The 13,745-nt window shown below is 34.1% G+C and overlaps 1 protein-coding gene across 9 annotated transcripts in view; it reads right to left on the reverse strand.

Annotated features, from left to right (window-relative positions):
• Positions 1 to 1,718: 1,718 nt before the first annotated feature.
• Positions 1,719 to 13,745, reverse strand: part of KLHL28 (kelch like family member 28) — a 33,652-nt gene continuing 21,625 nt past the window's right edge. For all 9 annotated transcript variants that reach the window (XM_038544614.1, XM_038544610.1, XM_038544608.1 and 6 more), the window contains 3 exons: positions 9,643 to 10,086; positions 7,500 to 7,708; positions 1,719 to 6,276 (listed from right to left, as the gene is read on the reverse strand). In XM_038544614.1, coding sequence (XP_038400542.1) covers positions 6,113 to 6,276; positions 7,500 to 7,708; positions 9,643 to 10,086 — 817 coding nt within the window. In that variant the 3' untranslated portion in view covers positions 1,719 to 6,112. The remainder of the gene's footprint in view (positions 6,277 to 7,499; positions 7,709 to 9,642; positions 10,087 to 13,745) is intronic.

Below are 13,745 nucleotides of genomic sequence, written 5' to 3' on the forward strand. Positions count from 1 at the left end.
CTCTCTGTGTGACTATCATAAATAAATAAAAATTTAAAAAAAAACAACACAACTCTCTGCTGACAGATATTTTTATAATTTAACTTTAAAAAAAATTAAATTCAATTAACATGTATTATTGGTTTCAGAGGTAGAGATTAGTGATTCATCAACCTTATAGAATACCCAGTGCTCATTATATGACATGCCCTCCTTAATGTTCAACACCCAGTTACCTCATCCCCCACCCCCCAACACCCTAGCAACCCTCAATTTGTTTCCTGATTAAGAGTTTCCTATGGTTTGTCTCCCTCTCTGGTTTTGTCATTTTATTTTTTCCTCTCTTCCCCTATGTTCTATTTTGTTTCCTGAATTCCACACAAGTGAAATAATATAATTGTCATTCTCTGATTGACTTATTTCGCTTAGCGTAATCCCCTCTAGTTCCATCCAGGTTGTTGCAAATGGCAAGATTTCTTTTTTTTTTTTTTTTTTTTTGATGGTTGAGTAGTATTTCATTGTGTATATACATGTACCACATCTTCTTTATCCATTCATCTGTCGATGGACACGTGGGGTCTTTCAGTTTGGCTACTGTGGACATTGCTGCTATGAACATTGGGGTGCAGGTGCCCCTCCAGATCACTACATTTGTATCTTTGGGGTAAATATCTAGTAGTGCAACTGCTGGGTCAGAGGGTAACTCTATTTTCAACTTTTTGAGGAACCTCCATACTGTTTTCCAGAGTAGCTGCACCAATTTGCAATCCCACTAACACTTAAGAGGATTCCCCTTTCTCTGAACATTTTACAATGACTTCTGAGTAACATGAAAGCTATCTGCACATGTCTTAGAAGTCACAAGCGGAACTTCAAATGCATCTCCACTCAGTCAAGAAATCTTAATTTCAGTATTTTAATACTCTTAAAATGGATATTTGCATATTTCATCTTCTATAATATACTTCAGTATATATCTGTTAAGTTTCTACTTAAACTCTAGGAGTTGCCTTGTTAAGAATGTAGTTGAGGGATGGTAAGCTGTTATTTTAACCAAGAAATTCATACTCAAGGCAGTTACAAACACTTCTGTTATCCATGATTTGATCAGCATCCAATATTTTACTCAGTAGTATATTAAAGGTCAGGGACATTATTGGGGAATAGTGGCTCACAGACTAATGTGAAATCAAAACATTGCTCTTATTGGTGAAATTAGGGTTTTAAGATCTATGGATTGTCTAAATACATTTCCAATCCTTGCATGCACAGGTTATCTGAATCCATGCAGGCCTCTAGTTTACAATCTCTTTAAAGATGCAACCTGGGGCTTAACCTCTTGTTTACACCCTTTCTTTTAGGACTGCTGGTTATCTGCTGCTGGCCATAAACATAACAGAATCCTCTGGAATGCTGCCTTGTCTGCCTCAACTAACCCCTCTTACAAGGCAATAAAGATTATAAAAGGATAGAAACCTGGGACTGCACTGAACTTACCAGTTGAACTCTTTTGTGCCAGCTTTGCTACAGAATGTTTTCCTTAAAAAGTGCCTGAACGTGTGGCAGAATTTAGCCTAACAGATGTTTTCATTATAACCTGGTAATAAGGATGTAAAAGACTGGCTATCCCACACCCACTTCGACACTTGTGGCCACCACCTACCTACCAAAAAGCATCTAAGAGTTGAGAATGATAAAAGTCAGCTTGGGTCAGTTCACAACAACTGACACACAGAAAGTCATGTTTCTCAAATTTATTTTAAACATTTCACATTAAATGAAATTTAACCATAGTCATTACAGAGCATCACCACAATAGTACACACAAAGAACTTTTAAAATAAAAGACAAAAGAATATAACCTTCAACAAGTTAAATGCCACTTTACCATGTAAACAAAAATAAAACCCTGATGCTAAAAAGATACATATTCAGAGGTAAAATACATTACAAAAACACTTAAACATTAACATAATCCACAAGATCACATTCTTTGCAAGAGAGTACAAATATTTTGTACTCTACATCTACAAAATTTCAGAATCCTGTTAAAATCAAAACCATCTCTGGTTTATGATACAGCACAATTCATAAGGCAAAAATAGAGGCATTATCATCCAGTTCTTTAATTTCACTTGTATTTTAAGGCAAACTTGGAACTTTTTGCTTAGTATTTTAAAATAAACGGGACTTACACATGATAACTTGACAAAATTAACAATAAATTATCTCTAGTTAAGTATGCATAATATAAAAGACATATGGATAACAATTTTTCTCTCTACAGAGATGTAAACTGGATTTTTTATTGACTCCATATTCACACCAGTAAGAAACTTGTAAACCTATAGTATTTAAAACTTAACTGTATTTTGCACTCTTTTCAAATGTGTATCAACACTGAATCAATATACTATAAGTGAAAATCCAATATGTATCCAGCCACAGAATATATCTAATTAAATTATGTCTAATTAAAGTGCTGTTTTACAAAGGAAAAAAAAAAGGTTAAGAAGTAGAACTGGATGTTAACTTGACATGTGACATCTTATAATTTCTTAACTTTCAGACTACAGAGGTTATAGAGGTTATCACAAGTTTATTGAACTTTTAAGCAGTATATTTGCTGTAGAATCTGATTTTCCTGAAAATGAGCACTTAGGTGACAATACCAGAAATCCAACACCAAAATTGAAAACAAACACAACATTTTATGTACATATATTTCCTTCAGTGCTAGCCAGAGCCTTGATAATATAGTGAATAATTTTTTAAAGTTTCTATCATTTTGTTTTTCTAATAGAAAATATATTATCCAATTCCAGGAACTTTGGAGTTCTATAAACATTAAATTTTCTATAATTCTTTTTCATGTCCATAAAACCTAATTGGACACAAAAGGACACAAATGTTTACACATAAATTAGGTCTCTAATCACTTCTGGTGATATTGGCTATAAGGAATTAAATTCACACTTAATCATAATAGTTATTTGGGTACAGGTCTCCCTCACCATACTTTAGTCTTTGAATGAAGACTTATATCTTATTTATAATATTTCTAACCCTGACAGAATCTGGCACAATATCACATACACACAGATCCATAATTTATCAAGCTATGAAAATAATTTTTTAAAACCTAATGCCATTTTCCTATCATTAGATACCACTTCCTATAGTTCATTATTCATTCATATTCAAAACAATATTAGCAATAACCTATAGAACTTACATAAACATCCTTTGGGCTACATTAAAAATCACTTAAGTTCTATTACTATATTTAACAAATATTAAATAGCCAAACATTCCTACCAGATGAAGTCTTCATAATTATGGAAGGCAAGAATCTTCCAAGTGATAAGATTAATTTGTATTTCTACTGTCACCTTTTTTCCAAAGTATTTCTGGACAATCTTAAATAGCTTTCTTCTCCTTGCCTGAGTATATAAAATTATTTCTAATATCTGTAATTGTGGGAATTTATAACCAAACATTCTGATGGTTTTTAACATAAGAAACATGTGACTTTAAATACAAAATTTTGTCAGCAAAATATTCATGATGAAACTTCTCACAAATCTGTATGAGAAGGTCTATTGTAAAGTTATCAGTTGTCAGGTTACAATACCTCTGGTTATTAGGAATAGTACCGTAGATTTAGTAAACCCAAAAATAGTATTTCTGAAGTTTGGAGTTTCTTCTCTTCTTTTTAAAGGTTTTTCTAATTTATTCTCTGGCATATGGTTTCCACTATCGCCCAAGATGTTTCACATTTAGTCTTTAGCAGGATAAAGTTTAGATTTTTCCAAAACCATGATCAATATATGCCTTTGGTCTAATTTACCAAGTTGATTATATGTTTTATAACAATTTGATAGTGGGGATGATATATGAGTAAAACACTGTTTAAATGTATAGCATAGATCTGCTTACAATTAAAATAAATTTCTATAGTCTTTCAAATTCCTTTATCTTTGGGAGAGAGATTTAAAAAGTACTAATAGAATGCATTCGATATTAACAAAAAAAATTGAGTTGAAGATTAAAATTAAATATATAATGAATATGTACTTCAAATATGTACTTCAAATTGCTTTTCTTTAAATAAAGTCTAGGCCAATCACAATAGTGCACCTTGTTTCTATTCAATAGGTTTATTCAAACCAATTAAAAAGTTATTGCTATATATCATGTTATTCAAACAAGCAACATAGAAAATACTCAGCCTGTCAATTTTATTAGTAGCTCCTGTTGAGTTCTTAATTGGAAGAGACTAAAAATCACTTGCAAGGTTTTATAATCTGTGCAAATAGTCATAAAGCATACTACTTACATGATTAAGATGACTTTACATAGTTTTGTACTATATATTTAAATCTACATTGGCAGTTTATGGAAGAACAAGAAAAACTGCAAATTGCCAGGCTATAAACAGTTTCCAAGAAATAACAAATATGTTAATGAATGAACCTATGTTTTATAATTACAAATGGCTTCTTAACAGTAGTTTGGAATATTATGGCACTTAAGAATGCAGTATGAATTTTTTTCTTAGGAAATAAATTTACATTGGCTTTGCAGAGACTATAAAGAGATAATAGGCAGGTTAAAAAACAAATCAAGGAAAAGAAAAAACTACAGTACCAAAATACAAGTACCGACATCCTAATAAAATCCAAAGTAATATGTTCAAGACGAACAAGTATTTACTAAAACATGCTAAAACAAAATGAGCTAATAACCACTTATTTTAAATAAGCTGTCACTGGCTATAGCAAACAGTCTTGCTCGTTTCTTCAGTCAAAATAGAACCAAATTTAGAACCATTACTCAAGTAAACATTGAGTTCCAGTTTTCCTCAGTAACTTTAAAATATTCAATTACCTAAGAAATGTACAAAGTAATGCATAACTGCCTGGTGCTTTATATATAATGCATATATTTGTTTTTAAAAAGGACATCTATCTAGTACAAGAAGAAAGATTAAAAAGTGCATCTTTCTTTAAATCACTACTCAGGAACCATGAAAAGCATAACATGGGCCATTTAGACGATTTTTAGATGTTAACATTAGCATAATCGCTAACATTTTTAATAAGCATAAATGAACCAAGCCAGTAAAAACGAAAAAATACTATCAAAACATGTCATGCATATCTCATACTGAACATCCAAAAGAACATTATTATAGCCTTGTTATAGATCCTACGGTTAGCACCATTTTTATATCTGAACTCTGAAAAAGCAACCAAAGGTCTTAAAAAACTGAAGTATTATAAGGATATGCAAAAAAAAAATCAGTATGTACTAAGGGTGGTACTAAACATGTGTCAAATATTTACATCAACACTAGGAAGCCTGCTGTACTATGAAAAAAATAAAACTCAAAATGATATGCTTAACTTTTTATCCATGCTCAGCATAGCACAGGTGGGTAACTAAATTCATCCCGCATTAACCTGCCCATATAAAAAAAGGCATAAACAGTAAATATCTGACTTCTTAAAATAAGCCCCCAAATATTACAATAGTAAAAGCATTTGTTTTGCAAACTTATTACATCCCCAGCCCTAAAGCCATTTCGTAGGAAGAGTATCCAGGTGACTCACTATGGTATATAATTTACAACCCTTAAAAGTACCCCCCTCAAAAAAGCAGCCCTTTATTTGTTTAAAATGTGAAGCATATGAATTTATATCCAACAGGCAGTATCAGCACTCTGTCTAGTCATTCAATACACTCCAACATCAGCATCTCTCATCCTAGTAAATCATGGTGCATATATTAAGGAAGAAAGAGAGCTAAAATTTTTTTTTAAAGCAGCAAGATTTTCTCCACATGTATACTTTTGAACATAAAACTACTCTATCCCAGTATTAGGGGGGAAAAGTGCACAATTAAATTGGCAAGATTTTTCCTTTTTTTTTTTTTTTTGATTATTGATTCACTGTGTAATCAAGAGCAACCAAAGCTACTTGCCAGTTCAAAGTACCCAACAGAACTTTGAGTCTTCATGCCATTTCAAGTTAAAAAGAAAAGTAATGTAGCTTTTGGATTTCAGAAAATTGAGCATCCTTTCATGCGGCACAAGGTTCATTACCACACTACTTCCACCAGTCCACACTTGTCAAAGTGCAGTTAATCCAAAGTTGCAGCGACAGTATATCATGCCAGCTGAATCCAGCCACGTATCTGAGATAGGGTCATATTTCTGCACGGTATTCAGATAGGAAGACCCTGAGTGACCACCAACTACATAAAGGTAGTTATCAATTACTGCAGCACCAACCCCTAGGAAAAATGGGTAAAAATAGGGAAAAAACATGTTAACCATGAATTAAGTAGACTTCTCACTAAAAATAAATTTGTGTTTTAATGTTTTCTTAAAATATGTTTCAATACTCTATGGTTAATTATACAAGCAATATCGCCATAGGTACTTACTGGAAAAAAAAAATCCCTTGACATGAAAGCAAGAGTTGAAGTCCTCCTTTACCTCTCCTCCCCCACAGGAAAATACAATGAATGTAGTATATGTCTTTTTATATGCTTTTTCAATTTATATTTACAAACTTTCCAACAAATCATTCATTTTTACCAGGTTTTGAATATGTTGAAATATCTGAAACATATCTTGAACTATATAACTTCTGCTTTAAAAATTCTACTATATAGGGACACCTGGGTAGCTCAGTGGTTGAGCATCTGCCTTTGACTGGGGCACGATCTCAGTCCCAGGATTGAGTCCCATATCGGGCTCCCTGCATGGAGCCTGCTTCTCCCTCTGCCTGTGTCTGCCTCTCTCTGTGTGTCTCTCATGAATAATAAAATAAAATATTAAAAAAAAATTCTACTACATATACTGTTATACACAATTCTGAAGAGAACAAGACTATCCCACGTTTTTTCACATTTTTGTCATTTTATGCATTTTGTCATTTCTTATGCAAGAAATATCCCTAAAGCATTTCCATCAGCAACTTAAAAGATTTCCCCTTAAAATAATGTGATTTGAGTTTGGGTTAAAAGGTAATCTCTTCCAATTCTCAAAGATGTTTTTGTTTTTCTCTGGGAACCTGAAATCCAACCCTTTCTAGATCTCCCAACCCCCTGTGTAGGTGAGAACATTTGAAAGTGAACATACGGACTGCTGATGTACAGTAATAAAACAGAACAATCCAAAGATTCTGTGTGTGTGTGTGTGTGTGTGTCTATGTGTGTAACATATAAAAAGATGACATTTGTTATATGGACAGAAGAGCTTCTATAAGAGACATTCTATTCGCACCATTTCTAAAAATGTTTTCTGCCAACTTTAAGAAATAATATGCACACTGGCCTATTAAAAGAACAGTAAAGAAATCGATGTAGTTTTGTTGACTAGTTGTCTCTCAATTTAGCACAAAAAAGGTCTTTTTGCTGGACAAGTAATACTATTATATTCCAACTTTTATTCTAAGAACATCAATATAAGAAATATCCTCTATGTTTAGATATTAGTTAGTTATTATTACCTGTTCTGGGTTCTTTCATTGGTCTACACACAGTCCACTGATTTTGATGAGGGTCATATCTTTCAATGCTTGACAAATGTGAGACACCATTATGTCCACCCACCACAAAAATAAAGCCTAGCATGACACCCACACCAAAGTGAATCCTTTTATCTGCCATAGATGCAACCATCTCCCAGGAGTCCTTACTTGGATCATAACGCTCCACACTGCAAATATTCACAAAAGAAAGAATTAATTTGCATATTCTTTGTGCCATTCTTCCTACCAAAGTAAAATTAAAACCTACCATAGTTTTAGAAGTTCTAACAGACAGCTGTAAAGCAAGAGTAGTTTGTTCCAGAGGTTTACATTTTGCTGATAAAATTGGAGGGATAAAAGCTTACCTTGTGAACCAGGACAATAATACCCATGTGCTATTCCATTATATCATACTAGGGGCAAGGTCTATTAAGGACATAGTGCTTCTGGAGTCAGGACACCTGGATTCAGGTACTAACGCTATACACTTAGAGCAAATGAACTTAGCCCTGACACTTTGGGTATATGTAATCCTGGATAACCCCTTTCCTCTCGCCTGCAAAAAGGGGGATAATCTAACCTCAGAGAATTCATGTAAGAATACAGTCAAATGAGTATGCATATTCCCAAAGGACTTTGAAAATCACAAATTAAACGTGTTTTCTAAAGACACTAAAGATCATCTACATGGCTAAGGAAAAGGGAAGATGAAAAAAAGGAGAGTAATTTTTTGTTTTATAGAAGTCATGATGGTTTACTGCAAACACTAAAGATTTCATAACACAAACTGACTAAATCACAATAATCTCAGTGATTTAGGAGAATTCAGGGATTTAAGTCAAGTCTGCATTCCAGGGAACTCTTGGCATTTCCAGGCTGTATTATTGATATCTAAATCAAATCAGAATGTCCTAAAAAGTTTCCCTAGAAAATCTCAGAAGGCCTTTAAATCTCTATATTGCCCTGAGTGGGCACAAAGGCAGGCTTGTTGAGCTTGTTATGGTCCCAACCTAACTTCTCAAAAAAAGCCTGAAGCATTTGAGAGTCAGTAGCATAATTCTGGAGTTCAAGACTAAGACTAGACTATAGACTAGAACATATACTAAACTATAAACATTTCTGAAAGGATACTGGGATAAAAGCCATCAGAATCCAATTACTGGACAAAAAGAGTTGATAAGTTATAGTAAGAATTTAAACTTCAAGAGCATGATCTCCCAATGGAAATACTCAACCTTTTTTCTTATAAATTTCTGCCAGCACATTTTCAAATAAAAATGCACGTCTATGCCCCAAATACTCTTCCTTCAACGAAGGGAGCAATAAAAAATAGGAATACTTTGGCTTACAGAGAAATAAAAATTCATAGATGCAATGCTGTCGTGCCCTTGCTCTCTCAGTTAACAAACCACAATATACTCTTCCATTAAATGTTCACAATCAATAATACACACATCACTCTAGTCATTATCAGAGAAAATCTTTGGAACAGCAACTTTCAAAAGAAGCTCAGAATTGTAATTATTTTTCCATATAAGCAAATCACTTTATGCTTTTATTTTTCTCATATATTTTTTCTCTTTTATTAAGAGAATACTACAAAATACAGAAATCTCAAATTCAGACACCAGCAGAACTCAGGTACACAATGATACACACATGATTATAGAATAAGAATCCAAAAATGAATATTTAAATAAGGCTTAACGTTTACGTTGCATAATATATAAGCATACAGGAATTACATTTTTCATTTTTTAGTCTGCTAAGCAATGCAGTAACAGACCATTTGTACACAGACATATACATATTTATATATATTCACCACCCAAAACCTAACACTAACTTCATTTTATTTTGAATCTCTGAATTAAAATCTAATCCAATTACATTAAATGAGTGTATTTAAAAATTTGTAAGAGGGATTTGATTTTTAAGTTTGCATTAAATCCTCATGTAAAACAATTAGACTCATAGAGCAGATTAAATTTCTTAAATGCCTAACAATATTACTTTAAAAATTAAAAAGGGAAGTTCATTCATACATACAAGTTGTGTATGAATCATTGTTAATGAGACTTTAAAAATCTACAAGCATATACAACTTCATTAAGTTAAATACCTGTTCATGTGGGCAGGACCATACCCACCAATGGCATATATCATTCCATCCAACACGGCTGCAGCAAAACAGCTTCTTGTTGTAGTCATTGGTGCCACAGGTTGCCATTTTCTTATTTTAGGAATATACTTCTCTACAGATTGTAAATAAGATTGTCCATCATAACCACCTAAAGCATAAAGTTCTCCTGCAAGTACTACCACTCCAAGAGTACTTCGGCTCTCATTCATTCTCTCAAGAGAAGTCCAGGTATTTGTATCAGGATTCCAGCATTCTACTGAATTTTCATGTTTTCTGATAGTGATGCCAGGACGCACGTTAGTTTCAATACCACCTATAACATACACTTTTTGGTCTAAAACACATATTCCAAATTCATAGCGAGGAATGTTTAGGGGTGCCAAACCAATCCAAGAGTCATTCTGAGGAAAGTACATCTCCACACTAAAGAATAAGCAGAAAAAAATAAATTTTAAAAATCAAAATGACCCAAAACCAAATTAAAATATTTAATCTCTTTAGTAACCAGGGACATGCAAATCAAAACCACAGCAAATTATGACACTTTCCAGACTGGCAAAAATTTAAGGTCAGATAATCATAACTCTTGGCAAGAATGTGAGCAAGGAATGCATACTCTGTTGGTGGGAGCATAAACTGATACAACCTATGCTGGAAAACAATTTTACATTATATGGTAAATTGAATATATACAAATGTTCTGACATAGCAATTTCGTTCATGTGTATCTACACTATTGAATACCTGTTATAGTCAGTTTTTGCATCAAGACATACATACAGAAACGTTTACAGCAGCACAGCAAAAATCACCCATTGAAAGGAGAATGAATAAATAAGATGTGGTATATCCATCCTATGACTGAGCAATTCCATTCCTAGATATGTACCCAAGAGAAATGCACAGATGTATATGTATGATGCTCACAGCAGCATTATTTGTTAATAGTCAAAAACTGGAAACAGTTCAAATTTTCATTAACCATAAAAAATAGATAAATAAATTATGGCATATCAGAGAATATGAAAATAAATTACAGCTACATGTAACAGGAATTAATCTTTTTCTTCCTTTTTAACAGGAATGAATCTTACACATATAATGCCAAGGGAAACAAGCCCAACTCAAAAGAATATAGTCTGCATAGTTTCATTTATACCAAGTTCAAAAACATTTCTAATCCAGAGATTAGAAATGAGGATAGTGGTTACCTTTGGGGAGGGCAGGAAGGGAAGTCCAGAGTGGTTTCTGGGTGTTGGTCCCATGCTATTTCTTGAACTGGTTTGTAACATGCACTCTGTGATAATTCACTGAGCTGTACACTTGGGATTTGTGCACTCTTCTGTATGTGTGCAACACTTTAAGTAACTCTTATAATTAACATGTTCATTGTAGAAAAAAAATATTGCATTAAACCCATATATTGTAATATCATACACCAATGAAACTAAGCGACCTACTGCTTCATACAATCTCACAGATGTATTTCATAAACTTATTGTTCAGGAAGAAAACACATCTCTAAAGAGTATGTATAACATTACTGTATTTATATTAAAAAGGTGTGAAACAATGCTGTATTGGGGCACAGAAATATGTGGCAAAACTGTAATGAAAATAAATAACATATAGAAAATTCAAAATCGTGGTTACTTCTTGGGGAGGAAAGGAGATGCATCAAGGAGGGACACAAAGGAATTTAAAGGTATTGTTGTCTATTTCATAAACTGGTTGATACGTCCTTGGATTTCTATTCTTTATACCTTGCATGCAAATTATATACAGTCTCTTTCAAGTATACATGTTTCATTTCCATGTCTCCAAACTCAAAAGTGCAATAGCATAAAAATATAAATTCTCTATCCAGAATGATCAAAGAATATTTATTCATTCAATAGTTATTGAATGCCTCTATACAGTTTTGTTATATTGCTAGTTTTAAAAATGAATTTGCTCCAATGAGAATGATACATTAAGGAATTATTTTACCTTAATGAGAGCAGTTTCAGTGAGGTAGTGGGGACAAATCTTGACTAGAGTGGGTCAAGAGAGAATGGAAGATGAAGTGAAAACAGTGGATATTGACTTTTAAAGGACCTTACTATAAAGAGTAAAACAGATGAAGCAGATATAAGGATAAGCAGAGGAAGACCATGGTGTCCATGGAAGATTGGTTGAACCTGGGAGCTTAAACCAGAATATGTTTGCATGCTGATGGCAATGATGTAGTACAGAGGGAGAAGGTAACGTAAGAGAGAGATGGGATCAATGCCAAGAGCAGAGTCCTTGTGTAGTGGAGAGGGAATAGAAGCCAGTAAGCAAAGAAATGGAGGAATTGGTCTTAGATAGAAATAACTAGGTGGATTTGGAGATGAGAAGATGAGATAGTTCTCTTCTGTTTCTATGATAGTAGAGTTAGAGACAAAAGTCATCAGCTGAGAGTTGGAAGGTGAGGGTTGTGGGGGTTTGGACATTTTATTTTAATGGGGAAAAGAGGTATAAAACAGTCCTCCAGGAAGTAAGAGTACACTGCTTAGGGAAAGTAAAGGGATTGCTTCCAGTGCTCAGAGCCCTAAGTGAGACCACTTAAGACGGATATGTGTGTTTCTCTAGCCTCATACTGCTGCTCAGGTACAGCCATGGCACAAGTGGAGAATAGATCCTAACTAGAGGAGTATGATGGAAGAAGGGCAAGAGAGCCCCGAGCGTATTCAAAGGAATGTTAACAGTGATGTTTCTGGAATCTAAGCTAGGTAAGGAGTGAAGGTGAGGACATGTAGTGATTAGTGAGCAGTAAGTTTTCTGATAATAAGGCCAGTGGAGGGATCCCTGGGTGGCGCAGCAGTTTGGCGCCTGCCTTTGGCCCAGGGCCCAATCCCGGAGACCCTGGATCGATTCCCATGTCGGGCTCCCGGTGCATGGAGCCTGCTTCTCCCTCTGCCTGTGTCTCTGCCTCTCTCTCTCTCTCTGTGTGTGACTATCATAAATAAATAAAAATTAAAAAAAAATAAGGCCAATGGATTAAAAGTCTTGAAGGGAATAAAGAATGATTGCAGTGGATGTACTGAAATAAATAAGCTGGCAAGAAAGGAATGGTAGTCAGAGAATGGAAGGTATGAAACCAAGATTTTCAAAGTCTGAAGACACGAGTAATGACAAAGTTGAAGTATAATCATGAGAACAGGTGCCTATGGTAAGGCAGAAAAGACTGTTAGAAGTGAGACTAAGGAAAGAGCCAAAGTTGATGGATAACTGTGTGTCATACTACGGCAATGTTGAAATCAGCAAAAATGACTGTTTATACAGAATGATGAAAAAGATAGTAAGCCAGCTACAAAAATTTTCAATAAATGAAGTTACTAAAGAGATAGATGTTGGCAACAAGAAGGGGTATCAAATGATATAGCTTGATGGCAAATGCTTGGAATGATTTGAAATTTTTGAGGGGGGAGATGAAAAAATTTTGGAAGTGGATATGAGAAACAAAGAAAACACTTACCCAACCTTTAGGACCTGTGATACATGAGATATGGGGAAATAAAACAAAACAGTTTGGAGAGGCTTCGGCAAAAACAGTATCCTTAAGCATCAGTCATCTTTCATTAGAACAAGAAGTTGAAAATAAAGGGGATTTTTCTTATGACTGAATATGAATTCTCTAGGATATGGCAGGCAGATTTGAGGAGTAAAAAAAAAAAAAGGCCTGGGGCAGCCCTGGTGGCTCAGCGATTTAGCGCCGCCTTCAGCCCAAGGTGTGATCCTGGAGACCCGGATCGAGTCCCATGTCAGGCTCCCTGCATGGAGCCTGCTTCTCCCTCTGCCTATGTCTGTTCCTCTCTCTCTCTCTCTGTCTCTCATGAATAAATAAATAAAATCTTTAAAAATAGACAATAATAAAAAAAAGTCCTGGTAATTAGGTTAAATTCGATGACATACAGGACCATACAATAATGGTGCAATAAAACTAATATATTCAGGTTATGTCCCAGGTTCCTAGCACAGAGCTCCTAAACTTCTTGCAATTTCTTGAGTAATAGGAATGCCTTTTGTTATTTATAATGAGCCCTTTTCTTTTCTTTTTT

This window comes from Canis lupus, chromosome 8 (genome assembly GCF_011100685.1).
Source record: "Canis lupus familiaris isolate Mischka breed German Shepherd chromosome 8, alternate assembly UU_Cfam_GSD_1.0, whole genome shotgun sequence".
Lineage (NCBI taxonomy): Eukaryota > Metazoa > Chordata > Mammalia > Carnivora > Canidae > Canis > Canis lupus.